The sequence below is a fragment of the Camarhynchus parvulus genome, chromosome 17, assembly GCF_901933205.1.
Source record: "Camarhynchus parvulus chromosome 17, STF_HiC, whole genome shotgun sequence".
NCBI classification, from domain to species: Eukaryota; Metazoa; Chordata; class Aves; order Passeriformes; family Thraupidae; genus Camarhynchus; species Camarhynchus parvulus.
Window position 1 is genome coordinate 5,664,035 of NC_044587.1, and position 24,835 is coordinate 5,688,869.

The following is a 24,835-nucleotide window of genomic DNA, read 5'->3' on the forward strand; positions in this document are numbered from 1 at the left end:
CGTGCTTGTTGCTTTAGGGAAGGAGTGTGAAGGTGACCTGAGGCTGGTTCAAGCCGCTTAGTGGATGAAGCAGCGCTGGTGACAGGGCTGGAGTTGGGAGTTCAGCAGCAAAGCCCTAGCCGGGACGGGGTGGCCCGCACGGACAGAATGCAGATTTATCCATACGGAACATCACTTGTGTTGGGAATGAAGCGCTTAGTGCTGATGGTGGCCCCTAAGCGGGGTAGTCCGGGAGGACCTGAGGACACTTGGGGAGGGCAAGGACACAGCCTAGCGCTGGGCACGCGTTTGGGAAAAATCCCCGAGGAACGAGGAACGCGGCGCTGACCCCCGGGGCTGCCCCCAGCCCGGCGCTGCTCGCCGCGCCCGCCCGCGCGCCTGCGCTCCGCGCCCTCCGCGCTAACCACAGAGTTCACCGCAGCGCCGGCCTGCGTGACGCGAAGGCGCCCTGCCCTCTCATTGGCTGGAGGCCCTGCGCGTGCACGGGCGCGCCGTGCGGGCGGCGCCGAGGCGCGGGCGGGCGCGGCGGGATGTCGGGGCCCAACGGAGACCCGCACGTGTTGGGCGGTGGCACCGGCGACGAGGGCGACGAGGGCGGGGACACCTTCGAGGAGGAAGGTGCGTGGGGGAGAGCGGGGCCGCCCTCTCGGAAGAGAACCCGTGGCGCAGGATGGCCTGGCCCGGTCCCCTGAGCTGCTGGTGGCAGAGCGCAGGTGTGCCCAGATGTGCTCAGGTGTGCCCAGATGTTCTGCTGGGAGCGGTGCCCAGTGCCAGAAATGCACCCACTGCACGGCAGTGGGGCTGAGGGATTGCAGGGTTTGATTCCCACCCAGCTATGGGGCACCGAGCTCCTACGTGTTGCCCTGGGATGGATTTTTTTTTTTTTTTTTTGTGAAAAAATTATTTTGTGCCTTTGTTGGTGTACGGGTGCGGATGTCAGAAAAGAGGATGTTCAGGTTTCGAAACCACAGGGCAGATCATGTGGGCAGATCTGGAGAAGTAGTCATGCATGGAAAAAGGGAATTTAATGCAGCTTGGCAACTTTCACTTTGGGGCATTTCTGCAGTGCCTGGGTATGCCGGTTCTGATACTGCCCTGTCTGGTTAGAACCAGCCCATGGAGAAAGTGAGACAACAGCGGAGCAGTAATGTGGACGTAGAGGTCACTCTTAAAACTGGAATTCTTTCAGAGTAAGCACTTTGCTACTCTTCTGTTGGAAATGGTGGAGCTGGGTTCTGCTGTTTCCCAAAACATTCTGCTTCCAGATGTGACCCACACAGGTGATTTTAGGAGTTGTGTCTGGGATCTAGCTGCAGTGACAGGACAATCGTTTCTGCCCTGAAACACCCCAAGTGTGTTCACTGCTTTGATCATCACAGTGATTTGTATTTCATATTTTTTGAAGAGCTAAGAGACACATTGGATGTGATGGAGAAAGTCACTAAATTGGATCTACATCCTAACTAATTGTGTTGTTCAGCTTGGAATTAACTGGGCTTTTTCGTGCTGAAGGGCTGCTGCTATTTCCTGGTCTAGTGGGGCTGAGGCTGTGGGTCTCTTCCTTCACCTCAAGTAGGAAACCTTTTGATTTTTGTCAACTATTCTTGTAAGGATGTAGAGGAGTTAATGCAATTGCCATACTCCTACTCAGTGTTTCCAATAGGGATGTGGTTATATTTCCACAAAAATCCACCAAGCTTGCAACTAATGGAAAACAATCAAAGGTTTTTACAACTTATTTTTAAATGGGTAATTTTTTTCATTTCCCAAAGCTGAAGAAATTATATAACCTTCATTTGAGTTTTAGGCACGGAGAAAATTAAGCTTCTGCTGTGATTACAAACTCCTTGCCAAGCTGATGAATGTCCCTTGCCAGAAGTAGTTACCATGTCTGCTTGGGATCTGCTCACCATTTCACTGGAATATGGTGCACCAAATTGAGAAGCTGTAACTCACATACCTTGAAAAATGCTGATAGTTTGAAAAACACTGATATCTGCCACCTTTTTGGAAAGTATGTGTTTGTGGAATTGATTTTTAAATGCAAGAACATCATCAGTGCTATTGCTCATAGTGCTGCCTCTATGTATACAAGGCCAAACTTTTATTAATGAGCTCAAATGCAACATTACACAATTCTCCAAAGAATTAAAGGCTGCAACACTCTGAACAGCTCCAAAGTTATAAGAAAAGGAGGATAATTATTTTTGTATAATGAAACTTCTTAGCTATTAATAATGCAAATGACTTCAATGTTTAAATACTGGAAGTTCTTTTAAAGCTGCTGGAAATGGCAATGCCTGGACCTGGTGTGCTGGGGCACCAGGACACCCTGGCAAAGGGGCAGAGCTGGTCTGGGGGATTTCAGCACAGCCTGACCGTCCTAGGGCACATCCTCATCCTCCCTCCTCTCCCCACATCCCACAGCTCAGCCCAGCATTCCAGGCACTGTGAGTATCACACTGGGCTCAGAGGAGTGGAGAGGAGCCAGCCCCAGCCCATGAGGTTGGGCTTGTCCCACCCACACAGGCATTCTTCCCTGTCCTGCAGCCCCTGATCCTCACAAACATCAGCCCACAGGTCACAGCTCCACCTCTGCCTCCCTGCACTCACCCAGCTGTCTGCCTTCAGAAAGGAACATGGCACTGGCTCCATCTGGGGACCCCTGCATCCTCCCAGGGGTCCTGAATAACCTCTGCAGTTTATCTTGTCTGTTTTTTCAGTTTGGGGTTTTGTTGTTCTTCAGGATTGTGTGAATATTGCTTGGAGCAATCCAAAAGCAAGTGTTGCAGAAGCCCAGCACTCTTCAGCTGGGTAACAGTGCTAACACCACTGTGAAATGCCATTGTACTGAGGCAAACTGCTGCACTTGAAACTATGCTGTGAATAAGAAACTGTACCTGGAGAATCAACTGCCAGGATCGTCTGCAGTGAGTCTAGGTTTAATCTGAAGTACCCAGAACCTTAATAGAGCATGAAAATCCTGTGGCTGAACTCGGTGCCCAACACTTACCTTCCTGTGGAAATAAAGGTGCCACTACCAGAACCTTTGGGCTCATCCCCTGCGCCTCCCACAGCCACGATGGCTGCACTGTTGTGGCAGCCTGACTCCAGCCAGGCCTGAGTGAAGCACATCCCAGCTTGGAAGCCTTACCCAGTTCACAGAAAACAAACCCTACAACATGCTGACAAAGTGCCTCTACTATCAGAAAAGGGGATTCCAAAGGCAGCTGAAAAGGCTGACTTGTCTTTGGCATTTATCTGGTACTGCTGCAGTCAGCACTCAGCCTGTGGCTGGCTGTGTGTGAGATCTGAGTTGTGCCCACAATGGCTTTGGACTGCCCAGGTACTTGCCTTAGATCTTGTTACCAGTGTTCCAGCTTCCCATTGGCCTAATTTGATCAGGGAACAGAGCACATGCAGGATACAGTTACATTTTAGTTCACCCACCCAGGGGCAAATAAGACACAGCCAGAATGCTGCGGGCATGTTCTGCCAGAGCTCTTCCTGCCTGCTCTTTGTATTTAAATTGTTCAGTCTCTCATTTCCTTTGCTTTTAGAATATGCAGCAATAAACTCCATGCTGGACCAGATCAACTCCTGTTTGGATCACCTGGAGGAGAAGAATGATCACCTACACATCTGCTTGAAGGAACTGCTGGAGTCCAACCGCCAGACCCGGCTGGAGTTCCAGCAGCAGAGCAAGCAGCTGAACACAGGAGCTGATGTACAGGGATCCCAGCCTCCTGCTTAGTCTGACCACACACTCTCAGCTGGTGTTGCTAAGGGGACAGTTACTGGTCACCAATTTAATGTAAAACTTGAATAGCAGAGGTGCCTCGTTTCTGTTACTTGTTCCTTTCTGTGTTTGTATCCTGCCATTCATCTCCATGTTGTTTTCCTTTAGCTGTGTGACAGGGCAGAAGCACAAGGGTGGCTGTAGGAGAGCTGGTTCTTTTCTGCTCCCTAGCACGAGCCTGGCACTCACACTTGGTTAAAGCTGGTTGTAGGAAACTTGAGCCCATGCAGGTAGTTTGCAGGCAGGCCCTCTTCACAAAGTGGAAAAATTATCTCTGCTCTCTTTCCCTTAAATCTAAGCAAGGAGTATTATGGCTTTACCCCCTTTGGCAGGGGCTGTCCTGAATTCAGGCTTGTCCTTAAGTGTAATGACACTGGAGAAGATGAATGATGAGCCCTGGAGGAGAGCTTAGGATAGCTGCTGCCTTGAAGCTACAGCTTCTTCTCCCTTAGTCACATTAATTGTGATGTATGAAATACTGGCATATGGTTCCAGATCACCGGACACTTCCACTCCATTCCAAGCAGATAAACTACCAGGGTGATGTTTCTGACCATTGTGACTGGGAGCTGCCCCACTCCTTCAGCTGCCATTAAGGACCAAGGTGTGGAGAGAGGCAGAGCTGCCTGGTGAGCCCCCACCACAGCATCAGCAATAGAGAGCAGAGCCCTCCCTGTACATTCTGACAAGGCACAATAGGTCTGCTCTGCACTTTGTGATCTTGTCAATATGTCCTAGAGCCAGCACTTTTGAAGCAAGTCTTACTGTTCTACTTATGTAGTGTTAAAGGAGTTTTTTTGAAAGTTAAAGGAGTTATTTAAAAGAAATCTGTTTTATTAAAATTAGTTTGAAACAAACTTTGTTCCTGAGAGTCTCCACTATGAGAACAGATTGGATTAAGCTTTGTGGTATTAACAAAGGACCAAGGTGCGTGTTTTTGCCTAGCTTAGGACTTGTCCAAGACTGCTTGTCCAACAGTGTGTATCTTAGAAAGGAAAGTGTTCTGAGAAGCAGAATTCAGCAGAGTCTCTCAAGAGATAAACATTTTCTCTGACTGGAAAGAAAATGAGAGGAACTACAAAGAATTCTTAAGTTTGCATCCATCACTCTGTGAAGTTTGTCCCCTATGGAAATCCCATTACCATCTTCTTTCAGGTTCAGCAATCCAAGCCTCAGTCTTTCCACGTAACTGCTGTATCCCAACTGTACAAGTAATAAGCAACACTATCCTGTATTAGACACGCTAAAGCCAGGCTTATTTATTCTTAAAATAAAAACAGCAGTAAAGTTCAAGGTTTTGCTCTATTAAAAGACTCAGAAAATAAACATTTCCAGCAAATATCATATTGTAAAGGGCTCTCTTTAAGGCCACTCTATCTGGGTTTGCGCCTGGAAGAGCGTCTGGACCCAGCAGAGGTGAGACTGCCTGTCTCACCTTTGGCCAGGGAGGAAGGCTCTGCTGCTGCCTCCTGGCCTGCATCTGCTGCCTCCTTCTGTCCTAAGCCTCCTCCACTCCCTGGATCCTGGTGGTCGTCTGTGCCTGCCCTCTGCCTGGCTGTGTTGGCTTCTTCCTCACGTCCCAGGGGCTCCCCTATGGTGTGGCTCTCATCGGAGAACAGGCAGTCGGCACTAGTGGCAGTGGACTTGTCCTGTAGACTTTCTTCTTCTACAACCATGATACCACATACATCATCAGTCACACTGGCCAGGCTCTTGCCCTCTGGCCTAGAGGTGGCCAGCTCACCCTTACCCTCCAGAGACCTTGAAGTTTGTTCTTGCAGGGCTGACAGCTCTGTGCCCTCCTTATCTATCCCATGATCATCATTCATCTTCTTGCTGGTATGTGCTGTTGTAGCAAGAGGCTGTTTTGGATCATCCAGCAATTGGGAGCTGGAGCCCTGGGAATGCAAAGGAGCCTCGGGGTAGGCAGTTGTGGCACGATGCCTTGCTGCCTTGTATCTCTGCAAATACAAACAAACCAACGTGAGAGAGAAGCCCAGCTCAGCTCCTGTCACTGCAGCAAAGCAGCAGCTGGTCCAGGAACACCTGTACAAAAACAGTGGTGAGTGGCAGGGGCACAAGTGATCTCAGCAGCTCCTGGCCTGGCTGCTGAGGCTCTCAACAGAGAAGGGTCAGCTCCTGTGAGGAAAAGTTTATTAAAAACTGAAGTCCCTCTCGCATTACTTAATGCTGAGCCGAGTGCATGGCAGACCTGTGGTTCCCGAGACAGAAATCATGATCTGGCAACTGTTAATGTCAGTCAGACTCAGGACTCTGTAGATGTAACAGTGCAAGTGACAGCTCCTGCTTCAGTTACTGCCAGGACACATACCCCGGGCGTGTGAGGCTCTGCACAGCCCTCAGCTACTGCTGGGATTAATGTTTATCAGCCAAAGCAAGGCTTAAGCTGAAAGCTTTGTATTTCTTCACTGTGTTGATATAATCTGCACAGTCAGTGGAACTGTTGACAGGAAGGCTACGATATCATATCCATTATATCTCATTACAAGTCACTGGGATTTTCCACAGAGTAAAGGTAAGCATATCATCAATAAAAGGACTCATTTGCACTCACTATCATGATGAACCAGTAGAGGTCTGTAAAGAGATTAAAATGGCTACTACGCATGTTCTAGATGATTTCAGGAAAACAACTCACTGTAGCTAGCTAACACATGGCAGGAACCAAGTCTTCAATGCCCAGAGAGACGTGACCTAAAGGAACAAACTGAAGTTCACTCTTTCCCACAGCAGTTCCCTTCATAATCACCTCCCTTTCAGCTGCCTGCTAAAGCGTTCTTTGAACTGGCACTAGCATTACACCTGACAATTTAAGGAAACAATTTCGAGCACAATGCCTTTCACCAGTCTGCAATGTGGGATTACAGCACATCTGACAGGCAGCTTTACATTGTAATTCAGTTTATCACTGCAGGCTTGTTCTTCCTCTGTCCTCACAGAGGGATATGAACAATATCATATCACACTGGAATTGGATCAGTTGAGTCATACTGTACCCAAACCTAAGCAGGTCCAGGCATGCAAACTGGTGTGCAGAGTGATGCTGTAAATTGTCTCAACAGCACACAATTCTCTGCTTTGAAAACCTCTGCTGAGCTACTCTGCTGAGAATACCCCAGCAACTGGCAGTGATTTAATTCAGATTGTGACAACCCCAAGGCACCCAGGCAGCCAAGAATAATAGTTATGTGCCTGCAGACATGTAAGACTGGACTCTTCTCATGAACTCCCCAGGTCATTCTGGCATGCATTTGAAGAGCATCTGATTTCAGCTCTAAGTGGGCCAAAAGAGTGACAGAAGTGGTTGTTGCTGCAGATTCACTGTATGCTGATCTAAAACAAGCCAGGAAAACAGCAAGTCCAATTCCTTAATTCCTGAAATGACTAGCTGCAGGAGTGGGAGAGGATGAGCAACCATGAAGGAACAGCCGTGGTCTCCTCCCATTCCAAATCCACTGCTCTGAGTGCTGGCAGAATTCTAAAGCACTCCACCCCTTCCTGGAGGCAGTGATGGCTGACTGGGAATAGTTTCTTCTGTCTGAAGACTAGAAGAAAACCATGAAGTTTTGGGGGTCAGGGGTCTATGTATGTGTGTTTGGGGCTTTTTTTAAAACACTATTAAAAAAGGTGGTAGGGAAGCACAGCAGTTTTTGTGGGTGCAGGCAGAGGACCAAGCTGATGTGGAAGCCTCCCTCCTCACCAAGGAAAGGGAACAGTGCTCTCCCATACAGGAGGGCCCAGGCAGTGGTCATGGGATAGGGCAGAAACAGTGCAAGTCCTGTGTACCCTCCACAAGTACTAATCCAGGCCCCTTACCCCCTGGCAAGTCAACAAGGACAGAACAATGGAGGCAGATTCCAGGCCAGCCCAGTAGGAAAAGCTTTAGATACGAAAGCAGCAAGGGGCAATACGGCTTCTTTAGGTGGAGCCAGAAAAGCAAAGGAACAGCATCAGTTTGCAGAGCTTTGTGCTAAGGAGTTTCTAGGAAAGGGCAGCAGACAGAGAGAGACAGACAGATAGACAGACAGACTTCCTCTTGCAGGCTGACCCTGGGGACAAATGGACTCTCACCAGCTTGTAGATTCTATCACATAGAGTCTGTAATGTTAAATTTTCAGATTTCTAAGGTATCTGATTTTACCAGGCCTCTTCCTGGATGAATCACACCCACACTTTTGGCTAAAGGAGCTGTTCTTGCAGTGTCACACCTGGAGATGCGTATGCACCAGCTTTCTTTACAAGGAACAGCCTCTCTCTCCTGCTCAATCCCACCTTGACCAACCTGTAATCTAACAGAGAAGAGGCCTAGGCTAAATGACAGACTCCACAGGTTCAGCAAACAGAGCGGACACTCTGAGGAAGATTCCCAGCCAGAAACAGGCAAAAAGATGACAGCAGCAGTAGCTGGGAAGCAGGACTTAACTGGTTTTAGATCTACAAGGGCCAAGGGAGACAAAGACAGAGCACACCAGGAGAAAGCTACAGCATAATGGACACCAAGGATGATGGAAATGAGCTGGAGACAAGACGGCTAATGTGGTGGATTCACTGGAGAGACACGCACGGGGGAAACAAATGCCAGGCCATGCAATCGCCAAAGGGTCTAACCTGAAAGTTCTCAAAATGCATCAGGGACTTGCAGTGTGCGAGCCGGGCAGCGGAGTCGCTATGGTAGAATTTGTGACACAGCCTGCAGAGGTAACCTGCGACGGGGACCAGAAAATCCAGGCCTGCGAAACGGGAGGGGAAGGGAAATCACAGATCACATTGAATGGAACTCAAATAATGAAAGCATGTTAAAAGAGAAGGGGGATGGGAGTAAAGAAGGAGAGGTGGAAAGCTTTGCTTCTGTTAATCAGGGATTTGCAAGATGACTTGCTGAATATCTCGTCTTACCATGGAATGGCTGTGGTTGATATTCAGAGAGAAATCTGGCTGCCAGAGCAAAGAAACTACACAGAGCGTTAAGGGGGGAAAAAGAGAGAAAAGAATACAATGGAAAACTACAGAGAACATGTGATCTAATGTAATGGGATCAAACCAAGCAGAAGACAGCAGGCGCGCAAGAGGAACACGCAGAGAACATTCACAGCATGAATCATTATTCCATCTGCCACACGATAGTGGAAGGTTACAGCGATATGGAAGATCCGTGTAAACAGAGCTCTCCTTGGGCACAAAACAGCCTCTGCAGAGCTGCCCCTCCTCAAACACGAGTGGCCCTTAGGGGTTTGAAGTTAGTCGCTTACAGGGTGGGGAGCAGACACGGCCATCTGGAGGAACCACTGCCCACCAGGCCAGCAGCACGGCTGAGGAACTGCTCGGTACAGCGTGGGGGTTCTGAAGCGGAGGAAACATGCACAGTTTGGGTCTAGCAGAGAGTTTGATACTGTCAGTGATGCTCAGTATCTCTCTGCAAGCTGCATTTCTGTTGGAAAGCATTCCAATCAATATGCTTTCCGACTCCATCTTTCCAGAGCATCCCTCATTTGCTACCTACTTTCTTCAGCACTCCTGCCCTGCCATGTCCTACCTTAGAAATGTATCTGGTTCTCATCCTTCTTCAAAGCAAAAGGCAGTTGACAAACATCAATCACATCCTCATGTTTTATCACACAGTAATAAAGAAACATCCTGCTTTCAGGAGAGGTTCTTCTCCAGGCAGCAGTGACCTGCACCAGTCCAATGCAGACGCTGGAGCACCATGGCCCAAGAAGTCATTACAACAGTAGGTAGAGACCATCCTCTCCTACAGATACAGCATGTGGACAGAGAAGGCTCTGTGGCCCTTTGTGCTTAACTCTGCTTGCTTACCATAGGCTGTGTCTGGACAATACTTCTCACTTCCTTCGTAATCCTCCAAAGACACTTCCTTCAGCCCAGTCTGGAAACCGAAAGAACATTAGTGCCTACTGTATCTATGGCAATTATCAGGCTCTTGCATTTTTCTGGTAAGCAAAAATGGGAGTAAAACAGAGGATTCACATACCAGTGACAGAGTTACATGGCCTCTGATCAGGGGCAGATGCAAACCCCAATGTCAGCAGACCACTTCATTACAAGGATTAAAATCACTCCTTGCACTCCAAGCCTGAAGGAGCTTAGCCATGTACCTCCTTCTTGGTAACTGCTCTCTACTGGGAATGTATTTGTCAAGATAAACCTCTACATATTTGCTATCAGACCCAGCTACTGCTGGGCTGTTCAAAGAGACTATGTCAAAACTGCTTTGTGCTCCTCAACAAGATTAGTATCTGAATACAGCAGAAGCTGTACAGCCCAGCAGAAACATCTTCATGTATCCCACACACAGTGCCTGATTCTCTTCCACATCACCCTGTGCCCTCGAAGAACCCTCCAGTCCCACCCTCCTGCTGTGCAAGATTGAGCAGACTTAAAAGCCTGAACTCAACCAACCTAAGTCATAGGATCCCATAGCAGATTCTCAGATAGGTCATTCCTTCTTCTGTTGCACAGCATACCTGTTTGGCAGCAGAATCCTCATTCTCCATCAGCACTACATCATGATCTTCCTCCTCACCAGCTCCTCCCTCCTCCTCCTCCTCTTCCTCATCATCATCTTCAAAACAGCCAACAGCATCCACAGTGATCAACTCCTCTGAATCTTCTGGGCTCCCCAACTCCTTCTCTCCTAGCCTAACCTGTAAGGTACAGAAAAGAAAGATCAGATCAACTTTGCACTTGCCATTTAACCAAGGAAGAGCCCAGACTCAGGACAGATTGTATGTGATGAGCAAGAGGGGCATAATGCTCTCTTACTTCTAGACACATCCAACACCTTCTTCCTTTTTCACTCAACTTCTTGCAGCGCTAACAAGTGAAGTTCAGCAAAAGATGAAAATTAAAACAGGGTTGGAAGAACTGCACATCTTCGTTTCAGCCCCACGGTAGTCAGGAAAGCAGAAAGTTATTCTGCTCTACAGTGTAACTGCCTGCAGACCTGCACAGCTCTCCACACAGGCAGTATTACCTCTTTGGCTTTCTGTTTGTGCTCAGGGGACTTCATATGCTCCACAAACTTGCGAGGGGTCTTGAAGTGGCGGCTGCAGACAGTGCAGAAGGGACGGAGCGGCGTTTGGCCAGCTAAGGAAAGAGCAACAATTCTGTAAGTCACAAGAGGCACTGCTTGGGAGGAATGCAGATGAATCTTGAAACAAAGTCAGCCCCGCATCCTGGGAGACCATACATACAATAGTTTTTTCAGCAAAAAGGGCTCCCTAACTCTTATCCACCAAAAAGATGAAAAACATGCAGAGCAAAATAAGTGTGTCTTAAAATAGTGTGTCTTAAATGTTCTGTCACTTCTTCCCTCAAAGTCAATAAATATGCTGGCCTGCCTGAAGTTTAGCTTAAAGAGGCTGCCCACCAACTTCTCCATTCAATTGAGTAGGTGGGCATGATAAGCCATATTTCTTAAGAAAAGTCAAGAATTACAGACTAGAGGTCCCTCAGGCCATACTGACATGTCATGACAACTCGAAGCTCCAACAATGCCAGAGGCAGGAGGTAGCACTGCAGTGCGCTTAGGGAGGGAGTTACTGGCAGAACTTACTGTGCACCCCTCCACTTCACTCACTTCTCCTTTGCTGCTTGGGGAGCAGGAGGTGCTACACACTTCCATTTAATCCCCAGACAAAATGTCAGCACAAAATGAAGTCCATGCTATGGCTGTTACCTTGTGTTCCTGGGTCCTGCGATGTTTGATGAGGTCCCCTGTGAAATGCACCTGGCAGGTGTTACACCACCGCTGCTGGGTCTCTCTGAAGTGACAACAGATAGAGCTGTAGATCACACCTTTTTCATTCTCCATGGAATACTGCAGGTAGCAATCTGTCCCTGGCATTGTTTTCTTCACAGTTCCTATCTTTACAGGCTCGAATTTATCTTCTCTACTTCTCACCCACTTACAGGTTGCTTTAGCTTGTGCTGACAGAAATGCACCAGATAGAACAGGTCTCCTACTTAATCTACTGTATTAAAAACTACACAGGTCAAAGTCAACTCTGATATCTTTCAGCAAGATAGAAAGTTGCCTGAAGGAGATTAAGGCCCTTGAAACCAGAGGGAGTTTGTACCTTACCTTAAACTGAGAGGCACCCTGATGCAGTGAAAAATTTTAGAACCCATATAGGGCCACACTCAGATCCAATTTTCTACTGCAGACCAACACTTACCCATCTTTTCCTGCTAGCACCTTCTGCTGTTTCACCATGGGCAGTAGTGAAACAAAACAAACATTGCTCATGTGCTGAATCTCCCCAAGTCGCTGCTGGTGCTGAATTCCAGCCATGTGGGATTGGAAATTCTGAAAGATAGGTTAGGAGAAAAATCCTTTTAAATGTATTCCAAACACAGAAAATAATAGGTATGAGCTATGCTTTCCTTTCTTTTGACTGCTGTTTAACAATGAAATATAAAAGCTTAAGAGCATGGCTGCCTGTGGATCCGCCCACATTCTCTCTCTAGCAGGTTGCTTGCCAGCTCTCAGGAGAGGTTTATTTTATCTGAATACTTGTCATCATTTCTTATGTTCCTTGTTCCTAAAACATGAGCCCTTGCTAACAAGAGATCAGCCATCTAATTCCCATCTCTTGACCACCCTGTCAGACCTGTGCATTTTTACCTGCTGACTGCAGCAATTGGTCTTGCAGATGTAACAGTAGAATTTAAGGACGGATTCCGGGTTGGGATCAGCTGTGCCCACGTCGCAGGCCCAGTGCCCTGGTTTCAGAGCTGTTGTACTGATAGCTCTGCTCTCACTGCTCTGCTGAATAGTCACTTTCAGTGAACCTCCAGAGCTCAACACCTGTCAAAAGGAGGAGTCAACATTAAATTCAATCCCTCAGTAGAACAAAAATTACATCTGCTTTTTGTATGCCACCTAAGCTCTTTACCCTTTAGGAAAATGCACTTAAGCTTGAGCCCACAGGAGGCTGATCAGGACTCTCATACACATTCCTCCCAAAGCCGCTAAATCAGCGATCCCTGTGTCATAGCACCAGCCCTGTTAGCACAGATGGTTGTTTCTGCAGCCTCTGCAGCCACTGTATGATCCAGTCTCTGGGGACTGGAGCCACAAACAATTGTTGCTAAGGGACACAATCAGCTCATTTTTCTCCACAGCAAAACTAAAGCCTACTCAGCACAACACCTGATGGAGTCAGGAACTCAGACATGGGCAGGATGATACATTTGATCGCATCAATAAACGTCTCCAATTATGGAAGACTGTCAAGTCTGATTCACACCTGAGGTTAAATCTTTGTCTGCTCACAGCTTTACACAGCCTGAGGTCCTGATTTAACATCTAGCATGGGGGCCACGTATTTCATGCAAAAGACTCTCAGGGTTGAATCTTTTAACACCACCTGAATCTTTTTACACTTGCTCTTTAGCAATATGAAAGATGTATTTAGCTATGGCCCTCCACACATCGAGTTTAAGTAACTCTTTCAATTCAGCTTTCCATCTTTCCAGCTGAATACAAAAATCTTAATGAATGCCCCATCCATAGGCAGCAGTAGGTAAGGAACAGGCCAGCAGAGGTACAAAAGCAGCAAGTCAGAGCAGACTGTGCACTAATTGCAGACATATTATGCCTTATTGCCAGGGACAACAGCTTTCAGCAGGAGACAGAGCTCCAGACGTGGGTGCCAGCTGGTTCCCAGTGGCAACGGGCTTCTCCAGGATGGAGGGGGAGGTTGTATGTTCTGCACCACCCCTGCATGGAGCGGTGTCTGCTCACCTCAGGAGCCTTCGGTTCCTCTGAGAATTTCCTCTCTCTGGAGAGATCTTCAGCTGTGTACTCCTTTGCATTGTCTGTACCTAAGAAGGGAGAGAGTCCTTTTAGCAGTCTTAAATCAAAACAGCAATGACAGGAAAAACAGAGCAGCAGGTGAGTGAAGTCAGGGAGCTTTCCTCACAGCACTGTTGGCCATAAGCCAGTTCACAAACCTTTCTCCTTATGCTTCATAATTAAGACAGAAATATCCAATCATTTGCCTTTGGCAGGTAACAGATATTAGGGGACATAGTTTGTATTTGGTTCCTAGATTTTATCTTCCTTTCCCCATCCTGTACAACTGGGGGAAGAACATTTCTGTAGACCCATGGGACCTACAGGTGCTGCTCCACCAAGGAGTGCCCTAAAAGTTCAAATCACAGGGTTCAGCAACTCACCATCAGCTTGGACATGGGTGCATGAGATTCCTGCTTTCTTGCTGTCTGTGGCATCCTCTAATGCAGACTCGCCAGTCACACTTCAAGGATATCAAGAAAAGCACCTTAATTGCCATGTTACAGACACGAGTTTCAAAAGGCACACCAAGGCACAGGCTGGGGTCTAACCTACCACACTCTCCACTAAACACAAATCAATAAGCTACTGGAAGTGGTATTTCAGGCAAGAATTTGGTAGAAATAAATAAAATAATGTAGAATGGGTGTTCTAGAATGGATTCAGAAACAGCAATAATCTGGACAAGAAAGCTACAACTGATTTTTTGGTTAGCTGCCCTCTCCTGCAAGAAGCCTGAAGGGAATTAAGTTCATAAAATAAATATTCTCAATAAGAGCTCTGAGAGCTCTCTCCTGTCATGACTGGTGACCTGTGGGGAAATTGCAACACCTGGACAGTGTTCCTGGCTGCTCTGTACATGAGAGAAGATACCTATTAGCACTGAAGGAGTTCTCCATGGTGCCTTTACAGGGATTTCACCACAGCTGCCTGTTCTATTCATACCAGTCGTGTTTCATTTCAGAGTCCCTAAAGCTCTGCTTGTGGGGGAAGTGAAACTCTACAAGATGCAAATCAAAAGGGCCTTGCTTTTAGTGATCTGCTAAGGAGAAAAGCGCTCCTAAGGGGACTATTGAGAATAAACGTCTGACTTCCAGAGGGCACAAAGTGTTCTCTGCAGTCTCTTTCTACATCCCCCATTTTTCTGTCAGGACTAACTTTCCACCATGACTTGACTGTCTGCTCTGAGGGTGGCTCAAATTCCCACCTGCTGGCGTCCTTGTGCCAAGAGGGAGCAGCACCTTCTGCACAAGCAGGACAGAGGATAGCGCAGGTAGTGCGTCCCGTTATCCGCGCACGCCCACCGCATAATTTATCAGATTGATAAGTGATAAGGGAACTGGGTTACACAGCTATAAATATGCAGCAGGGTTTGGGCACTGCAAACACGAATTAAACAAGAGTGACTGGCATTAACATTATTTGTCAGGTGCTGCCAGCAGGCTCAACGCTGACGGTACCACACACAGATGGTGCCAGCGCTCAGGGCGAGGGTTTGCAGCCTGAACTGCAAACCTTGGGAGCAATCTAAGGAAGCAAAAGCCACCACGAGCATGATTTAAAGAGAAAACGGTATTCTATGGATACTTGTCATGCCATGCTAGAAGTGGGTGTTCAAGGATTTGAAGATGATGAGTGCTTTCTGCACTGGAATGAGGATGTTGTTCCAGGTGTACAGATGCTACATAGGAGCAAAGGCAGAAGTGGGAAAAACCTGAAATGAAGAAGGAGGCTGGTATTTCTGGCTAAAGGGAAATGGAACAATGAAGCATGAAACACAATTTTATGACATAGATGGGGGGAATGCCCTTCTCATTTGTGAAGGGCAGTATGAGAACAGTAAACTAATTTTTTTTTCACAGATCCTTCAACTGTTCATTAGAAGATACTAGAAACACTTCAAAAAAAAGCTAAGGAATAATCTATTCTAGGTAAATACCAGCCATAATATATGCATCAAATCTGGCAGTCCCTAACTGCAGCTTAGGAAAGAATTTTCCTAATAGCTGGCTTGCTGCAGTAAGAGCAGTCATTCCTCAGACTTGATTCTTGTTTTCAGTGCATGTAACAGGACTTTGATTAATACCCTGCTAAATATTAATGTAATTAAAATTAAATTAGCTTTGGCAAACAGATTAACAAAGCATGCACTCAAATGTATTCGACCTAGCTTTAATTGAATTTATTCACTTTCTTGCTAATCAGAGTCCATAACTCACGACGGTCCCTGAGCACACAATATTTACCACTCTTTAATGTTTTACTTTGATGTTTGGATATTACCTTGATAATGTAATCCTGGAATATTCCCCCTAAAACTATCCATTAATCTGTAATCTACAGATGGGAAACAGCGAGGTGAGGAAACTTGTCCAAAAGCAGGCGGCAAACGCCTGTCAGGGAAGGTAAGAGGGCCCAGGAGTCCTGACTCATCGTCGTTAACATATGCTGGAGAATTCTCAAGTCAGTGCCTACAGAAATCTGTATTCACTCCTTCCTCTTCTCCCTCCACACCAGCCAAGGGTGATAGTTCTGGGAGAGGAGCAGCCCGGTGCAGATGGCAGCGGGAACCTCGCGAGGTGCCTTCCCACTAGATGGCAACACAGCCCTGCCTGTCCCTGCTGCACCCTCGGGAGGCTGGGATGGGCCTGCCAAGGCCAGCCTGCCGCGCATCCCTGGGGGATAATAGGATTGCCTTTGTCTATTTTTACCCAACAGACAGAGATACTGGCAAGGCAACCTTTGCAGAATGGATACAGAACTCAACGCTCATTGATACAGGCTTGGATACTAGGGAGTATTGATTCCCTTTCTTTTATCATTTCTCAAAATAAGCTACCCTCTTGTACACCTACTGTAACCTAATATATCCCAAGGCTTTCTTTCCCTTTCTGCTCACTTCACTTTTTTGACATTTAGGGAAGAAACTTAAGAGAAATACATCAGAATAGAAAAGAACCTCTATGCTTACAGGGACCCTGGCAGAAGAATACACGAGCAAACTCAGCTTTGTTGCAAATCTAGAGGAGCTGCAGCTCTCATTTTTCATTCTCTCCCTAGCAGAGACCCCACAACACCTGGTATCTCAGCAAGTACCACAAGATTTTCTGAAGCAAGCTGTCCACAAGCATCTGAAATACCTCTTACAAGCTAGACATCATGCCAATAGAGTATACAGCCCTAATTATCAGAAAATAAAATTAGACAACAATTCTAAAGTCAATAACTATCTCAATACCCCATTCAAAAAATACCTCTTCAGTCTTTTTGCTGCAGGCTCAGTGTTCAACACAGACTCTGCTGGAGTTCTTGGCTCTGCAGGAACACAGAAGGAGAATTCCTTAGCAAAACAGATCATGCCACCTTGGGCGCGTTCCATATCTGAATGGCAAATGCCAATGAGGCTCTGTTAGAGCAAATAATACTAAATACTTGCTTACTCTGAATTTATGAGCTGCTCTGACAAGGTTAGATAATGACCTCAAATATTTGAGCTTTATTGGAATGTCACTGTATGAGGTGCTGATCAAAAAAAGAAATCTGTGTTCATATCTACTAAATGGGTCTCAGTCCCGTACCTAAGTGACAAGAGCCATGATCATGGGAACATTAATATAAGCCAAGGTGGCACATCTACCTGACAGCAACCTGTTAATAAGACAGTTTTCACTGCTGTATATTCCCTGGTCACAACCTCATCAAAGCCTGCAGTTTTAAATCGTGCACTCTTCAGTCAGAAATGACATTCCCACATCTGTGTTGTATGTGACATCAAGATACTCAGTGCCAGCAGTTTCTGTTTTGACAAGTGGGGCACCAGGACTTTCAACTCATCTTTTTCTTAGCTGATCGTTACTGGTTCTGCTTGATGTGTTTGGCTGAATGAGATGCTGACTTCAGCATGGGTAAGGCAATGTGAAAGCTTTAATTTCAGACTGGTTTTCTTTTTGCCCCCCATCTTAAACAGAGCTCAGTGTCAAAAGGGACTTCTGAGAGGCATCCATGCAAGAGAAATGGAGTAGGCTCATAAAAAAAAAATCAGGTAAAAGTGGTAGATGAAGCACATAGTAGAGGGCTATCACAAGCAGCTTAAGTATTTATAATTAGAGAGAAACATAGCTGATTAAGCCTAAAATCATCTCCAGTTTTTGCTGCAGGACTAGTCAAGAGATGTTTATCATATTTGCAAGCAGTTGTTTCACTACAGGCTCCCCCTTACCTGTGGATGGTGAGGAATTGTTCTGCTCTGACCCTGCTTGCATTCCCTCTGGAATTTCCATTTTCTCATCACCTTGTGTCTGAGATGAAGACCCAGGATCCAGTTCCCGCTTCCTGTCAGGAACCCTCTGGAAGTCCTGTAATGGGCAGAGAGTCACTGCCACCTCTTAGTCCTTAACACACACTGCCTAAAGCACCAGAGTTTTACTGTGGGGCAGGAATGGAATTCCAGTGATAATGGAAAGGAATAGATGGTTCATAATGGACTGCCCCACCTAAGGCAAGCTTACATGGTCAAAGAGAGCAAGGTATTTCAGTTCCACAGGCAGCCAGGACATGTCCCCAGTGCCTTAAGCAGCAGCTGTAGGAAATACAGCTGCTAGCAGAGGGTAGGACCATGCTAAAGGAACTCTGGCAAGAGGTGCATGGGCAGGGAAAAGGATAGTCCAAAATAATTCCTCTTCTTTTGACTCTGCAGGACAGTCCAAGAGTGTGAGTTTACCTTATCCACCACATCTTTTTGACAGAATGGGATGAAATATGCCAAAGCTAATCTAAGAGGAGGCAAGTAGCAGTCAACCAAGAACCATTTCCAGGATACAAAAGAGGTCTTAATGATGGAAAATGTGAAAGGTTTTTACAAAACAAGAATTGTAGATTTTACAAAATCCACAAGGACAAATATGAGTCTGATCTTAAAAAGTGGGAAACAGCCCAAAGAGGCAGAGTGTCCATAGTAGAAGCAAGTTGTTTGGGAACAACAAACTGCTTTGGAACAGCAAAGTACTTAGCCAGGATTTCTTCTGTTGTAATTACTTTTAAGCTGATACCTCTAAAGGCTCCTTTTATATCCTAGGTTTAAACAGTTCTATCATGGAGAATTCTCTCTCTTGGGCAAGTAATGACAAAAAACCTTTGCATTGTAAATGTAAATATGGACCACAAGAGCCTTCGGGATGGAATGATTTTTGCATTTCTGTGTCAGCAGCATGGCACAAAACATTATTTTTTTTGTAAGGCTCTCTCCCTTCTCCTTTGTACTCTGCCTACTATACACTCAACAACTGCAAGTGAAAAGGAGCACAAAGCTCCCCAGCAGTAGGAAAGCACAGCCCCACCTTGCGAAAGGTCCGGTTCTGCCGCTGGAATGGGAGGCTGGGGAAGCCCAGCCGAGTTGGCTTTAAGGAGACCCCAACAGGTGGTGGTCCCAGGAGGGAATGTCTTGTAGCCTGAGGGAAGAACTGCTGCAGTGCTGGCGCTGTCATGTTAAATCCACGCAGGTTTCCTATAAATGCAAACACAGCGTTTCACCACCCTGAAACGTGCAAAGGAGAGAAAATCTTCCACCTGAACAAGCAGCAGGTGGGGAAGGGGAGGGGAAGGGCTCCTCTACACATGACCCCGTCTTTTACTGGGCACTGCATAGGTGCTGTGTGCTCTACCCTCTTCAGCACACAGAATGATTTGATGTGAGAGCAACCATTACTATGGATCAGGCTATTTAATTATAATTGCCACTTCAGGCAAAGATCATTAGAGCAATTATTTGATCTGAGCACATTAGCACTCGTGTTTGCAACAAACAAGGTCTCGTTTTACAAAAACTCTCTGTAAAAAAAGGAAAATTCACCCCACATTGGTGCAGCTGACTGCCCACACCATAGCTTGAACCTCTTTAAAACAAGCCAGTAACAGCATTTCATTTAAAACAACACCAAACTTTAAAAAAAAAAAACCACAGTCCTCTCTGCCACCTGGTTGCCATGCAAGCTCAACATGTCAACCTCAACTCTGACACTTGAGACTCTGCCATTTCCAATTATAATGTTCTGCTTTCTGAACAGTTCAGCATCCACAGACTATTAACCAAGTGTCAAAAATTTCTTCTGAAGACAGTCCTTGTCACTCCCATTTCAGGTGTGAGGGAATGGAGAGGCCCAGATGCCTCAGCTATACCCTCAGAAACCATCCATCATTCAGGGAACCTGGACTTAAATTGCCATTTTTTCTCTCTCACTTGAATTAGTGCATACTCCAGCCTTTTAGCAGCCGTCAAAACAGGGCAGCAAAGTTTGGAAACAGGCACCCAACACCTGAAAAACCAAGCTACACTCTGAAAAGCCTGCAGCACAATAGGAAGTACTCCCTATGTTTGTCTTCAAAAGCAATCTAACCTATTATTACTTCCCATATATAATCCCTTACAGTAAAAGGACATAGCTATATTAAAAAAAAATTAAATCTAACACAAGAAATCATCTTCTGCTCTCGGTTTGACATCTTTAAAGAACCACACATCTGTTTCAATTTGAAGTATTTATCTTTTCCTATTCCCACCGCTGAAGCCACACACAGCCAATGAATTATTTATGCTGATGCTTCCCAGGGACAGAAATGGCAGAGCATCAGATATTCTTACATGTAACCCAAACCTGATGGCCAAAAAATTCATATCAGTAAAAAGGGCCACATGGACATTGGCAACCATATTCCATGTTCCCTGTGGCTACCTGAGGTAGGTGATTGAGAGAAGTCACAACTCCATGGAGAGGTGAAGAGGAGCAACACTTAGATAAAGTGCATGTGAAGTGTTCATTAACATATCTTATCCCGCTCTATCTAATTAGCCCCAAGCCCTTGGCACACTATTTAAATACAACTCCTCAATAAAAGATTCAGGGAAAAAATGTCAGCTGACTGCAAATGAATCTAGAAGGAGCATGACTGACTGAAGGCTGGAGTCACAATTTTTCCTGACAACGATATATGGACACCAATCATCAGAGCATGGCTTGTCCTTTCTCACTGTCACTTTCCCTTCAACCTGATCTGTGGAGAGCCACTGGAGTCACTAGAGAGCCCTCTCATTAAATGGGCAAGAGAGAACAAAAGGAGAGTTAACGACATGCAGAATAAATCTTTTGTCTTCACATCTGGACATGATTCACAGGCAAGGTAGAAATTGCAGGCATTAATCTAGACTAGGCACTTGAAAACTATCTCAGGTACTGATTTTCTGTGTTGAAAACAACTGTCAGGTTAAGACATGAGCAAAAAATAAAAACATATCTTTATTCCTATTATCTTTACATTAGTAATTCTATTATTAAAGCAGCTTCATAATTTGTTTTGAAAACACAAAAAGAAAAGGAAAATCCACTTGTGGAAAGATAATAATGGAAAGACAGAGATATTGCCCACCATAGATATCACAGTCATTTCAGGGAATCAAAATTTCACAATACAATTGACACCCAAACCATCTTCTACCTTAATATACTGTATTTGTTTGTACTGCACTAACTTTGGATAAAGACAAGAATGTACTGCAAACAAGGTTAGTGTGTACGTAACAGATAAATAAATGGCCTTAACCTTGTAACCAAGAAAGACAAACAAATAACCAAAATCTCAGTATTTGATCTAAATATATTGATGAAAAAATACTTGCTCCATCATGCCTAAAAGGGAAGGCATGTATTCAGTATCTAACCTGATACCCCCTAGTGCTATTCCCAGTTGTGAACAGCTGGGCACATGTGATTTTCAACAACTGAAGAACCTCTGTTCTGAGGACTATGGACTAATTTAAAGAGAAGATGGGAGAAAAAAAAAAAGAAGACAACAAACAGAACTGCCAAGTACAAGAACTGCACTGGTTCAGCAGGAAATAGCCATGGTATGGTTTCAGTCCAAGAGGATGATTAAATAACTCCAGTAAGTAAGCGTTTCCCATAACGACAGTACCTTGCATCTGCTGCATGAGTAAGGCCCGCTGAAGCATAGGATTGGCACTGAGCAGCGATGGCTGATTTGTTGCCCGTAAGCTCAGCATCTGTTGCTGCTGCGGCGGCGGCGGCAAACCCCTGGAATAGAAGGCATCAATCATGAGAACCCAATAAAAAGTGTACCCTTCCATGCCAGGCATAAAATAGAGGGGCAAACAGCTGAAAGGCTGATATACATGCATGAAAAGACACCATGCACTGGCACTGTATCCTCTTTCCTCCACTCTCCTGGAATTTCCAAAGCTGACAGATTGTCTATCAAAGAATTTGAGGTCAGAGACAACTCCTTAGCACCAAGCCCACACAGAGCCTCCCAAGCAGCATAAAAAAAGCCCAGGAGCTGACTGCGGTTCTACAGAATTATGCAGCACCCGTCAGGAGAAATGAGTGATCTAGATCAGCAGCTACATTTAACACAACAACAAAAAAGTTCTAAAAAAACAGGGAGTTTTTGCAGTAGCTTAGAGCTCGTTTTCCCAAAATCAACACCTCCCACACGGAGCCAGACAGGTCAGAACTGTCAATGGTGCCCCCTAACTGCAAGAACCAGATGGAAAAATAAAGCACGGCCTTCATATTTAAAGCACGAGGAGGAAGAAGCAGCGGGGAAGAACTCTCCAGTTCTAAGGAGGGTGGAGCAGACGTGAGAGAAAAGTCTGAGGAAACTGGCAGGCACTTCTTGAGGCGATTGCAAGGTCAGGCCCACCTCTATGCACGCTGCTGACACAGCTGAATCTGTCAGAGCTGAAGAGAGGTACAAACAGGATCGAAATATCCACCCTGACAAAAAAACCCAACCCCTTTAACAGAATTCACAGCAGCTCATCTTCACATTTGCTGCTCTAGATGGTTCCAGTCTCTGAGCAGAGATATTTATACCACAAAAATCATACTTTTAAAGGTGTAAGATGCAGCCGTGCTATCTAGCAGCCAGCCCCTTACTGGCATTTTAAGCGCAGTTTTTTTTATAGCATAAAACATATAAAAATGGTAAAATGATTTGCAGGTTCATATTTCTAGTAAAACCGAAAATTTCCCACGCTTACCTCAGAGACAAATGCCTTATAAGGATAAAGTAACACAATAATTCCTTAAATAACAAATTAAATTTCTTCCTAAATTCACATCCCATTGCTTTGAATTTGCAAAGAATAAGTCTTTAAAGATAATGGTAACTGCAAATAAATGCATTATTTTGGAGAATTTGTGCTGGTTCTACAAGTCTCAGCTCATCGGGGATAACTGCTCCTATTTAAGTTGTTTCACATCTTGCATTTTTTTTAGGAAAATCGTGGTTATTTTCTGGCAAATGTTCTTTCTCCTTTCACAAACAAAACACAATTTTCTCCATCCCGTCCCTGCCCCACCGTGCTCAGCCTTAGCGCTGGTGCCATTGCAGAAATAAGTTCAATGATCGCACCCACACCAGCAGACCCAGCCAGAGAAAGCAAATAAACAAACAGTTTAAGTTCAACAATAAAACAATAAAGTGCTCGCGTCTGCTGAGGGTGGCTCTGCTGAGTGCTGCGTTTCTGCAGGAGAAGGCGTTTTCCCCGAGCCCCGGCTGCCCTGCCCGCCCTGAGGGGCTCGGAGCATCCACCCACCCAGCGCTCCCATACGGACTGCCCAGGTCACCCACGGGCTCTCGGGGACTCCAGCCCCGGAGGGCGGACAGGGACCCCCGGAGCGCTGAGGGGACACGCGAGACCCCACAGGGGCCGCCGCCCTCCCTCCCACACCCCCGGCCCCCTCGGTGCCTCCGGGCTCGGCCCCGATCGCGGCCCGCGCCCCCCATCCCCAGCCCGCCTCCCTTTGTCGCCTTCCCCACCAGGGGAGGGCAGCCCGGCACCGGCCCCGCCGCGGCGAGGACGGACGGAGCGCGGGGAGGAGGAGGAGAGCGGTCCCCCGGGACAGGCCCCGGATCCCCGGCCTCGCGTAGCGGCGCTTACCGGCCTCCCTGCTGCGCCGGAGGGTGGTGATGGTGCTGCTGCTGCTGCTGGAGGAGGTGCTGGAGCTGCAGCAGCTGCTGCTGGAACTGCTGCTGGTTGAACATGTCTGGGGAGCCCCGAGCGAGGCGAGCCTGAGACAAAATACGGGAGGGCGAGGGAGGCACCGGCTGCGGGGCTGGCGCGTATCAGCCCAGCAGCCATTGAGCAGAGGAGCCGCCGCCGCTGCCGCCCATTCATTCACTGAGCCGATCCCCCCCTGCCGCCTCCTCCTTCCCCCCGGGGTCATCGCAAGCGGCAGCCTGTGGAAGAGGTTTCCAAACCCCACCTCCCAAAACCCGCTCCCACCCTCCCCTGCCCGCGGCGCCCGCAGCCCGTCCCGCTCCCCGCGGCGGGGCCGCGCCGGGACCCGCAGCCGCTTCCCGTCCCTTCGCCTCCTCGCCTCGCCGACACTCACGGCGCAGCCCGCGGCGATCACCACACCCCGCCCGCCGCCTCCATCTTCCCGCCGGGGCCAACAAGCACCTGCCCGGCCCCGCTCCCCGGCCCAGCCCAGGCGGGAGGCAGCTCCTTGGGCAGGGCTGCGGGACAAGGCCGCCCCCGCGGGGCTGGGGATCACCCCCGGAGCCTCCTCTCAGGTCGCCCCAGCCCGCAGCACCTCCATCCCTCATTCCCCGCGCAGAGGCGGCATTGAGGTTCCCTGTCCCTCGAGAGGGCTGGGAGGGAATGGACACCATCTGCCCAGGGCTGGGCAGGGAATGGAATAAACTGCTGCACAGGAGCAGCAGATGGCATCCAACAGCGTGGGCTTTCTGCTCTTTGTTGGTTTTTTTGGTTTTTGGTTTGGTTTTTTTTTTTTTTTTCTGTTTTTTTCCTTTTTTTTAATAGTCCAGGGGAATCTTTGGTAACCATCTCACCGAGATGGAAAAAACCCAAAGCAGCCTCTGGCCATTTGCTGTGGTCACATCTTGGCAAGCCTATTATGAGAACGTGGAAGAAAACAAATAGGGACTTTTGTAATATTGCTTTATACTGTAGACTGAGATGACTTCTCTAGCAGGTCCGTCCCCTTTTTTTTTTTTTTTTGTTTGTTTGGTTGATTGGTTTGGGGTTTTTTGGCAGGGGGTGGGTTTGCAGCAAAACCTTTCATGCACAGCCTGTTTTCCATAGCAAAATTAATTTTAAGCGTTTTCAGTACACACAGACTCTCTATAAAAATATACTGTGACTGTCATTTCTTCTTATG

At 46.9% G+C, this 24,835-nt stretch overlaps 2 protein-coding genes across 2 annotated transcripts; one reads left to right on the forward strand and one right to left on the reverse strand.

The window, feature by feature from the left end:
- The first annotated feature begins 490 nt into the window (after positions 1 to 490).
- C17H9orf16 (chromosome 17 C9orf16 homolog) lies at positions 491 to 5,092 on the forward strand. The gene is made up of 2 exons (XM_030961408.1): positions 491 to 618; positions 3,561 to 5,092. The coding sequence occupies exons 1-2, from the start codon at positions 531 to 533 to the stop codon at positions 3,752 to 3,754; spliced, it is 282 nt and encodes a 93-aa protein (XP_030817268.1). The 5' UTR covers positions 491 to 530; the 3' UTR covers positions 3,755 to 5,092.
- On the reverse strand, positions 4,608 to 23,909 carry CIZ1 (CDKN1A interacting zinc finger protein 1). Its single transcript, XM_030961406.1, is given in 16 exon segments — positions 4,608 to 5,760; positions 8,429 to 8,550; positions 9,635 to 9,704; positions 10,303 to 10,482; positions 10,812 to 10,912; positions 10,915 to 10,924; positions 11,517 to 11,601; positions 12,016 to 12,146; positions 12,465 to 12,647; positions 13,587 to 13,666; positions 14,021 to 14,100; positions 16,892 to 16,952; positions 17,857 to 17,992; positions 18,974 to 19,140; positions 21,603 to 21,721; positions 23,593 to 23,909. Coding segments are annotated over 16 exon segments (2,217 nt in total). The 5' UTR covers positions 23,697 to 23,909; the 3' UTR covers positions 4,608 to 5,172.
- Positions 23,910 to 24,835: the final 926 nt, after the last annotated feature.

Bases quoted from the DNA above. Each gene is read 5' to 3' on its own strand.
- C17H9orf16 (XM_030961408.1), top strand. From the start codon at position 531: ATGTCGGGGCCCAACGGAGACCCGCACGTGTTGGGCGGTGGCACCGGC. The intron at 619-3,560 runs GTGCGTGGGGGA...CTTTGCTTTTAG, and splicing joins GGACACCTTCGAGGAGGAAG to AATATGCAGCAATAAACTCC.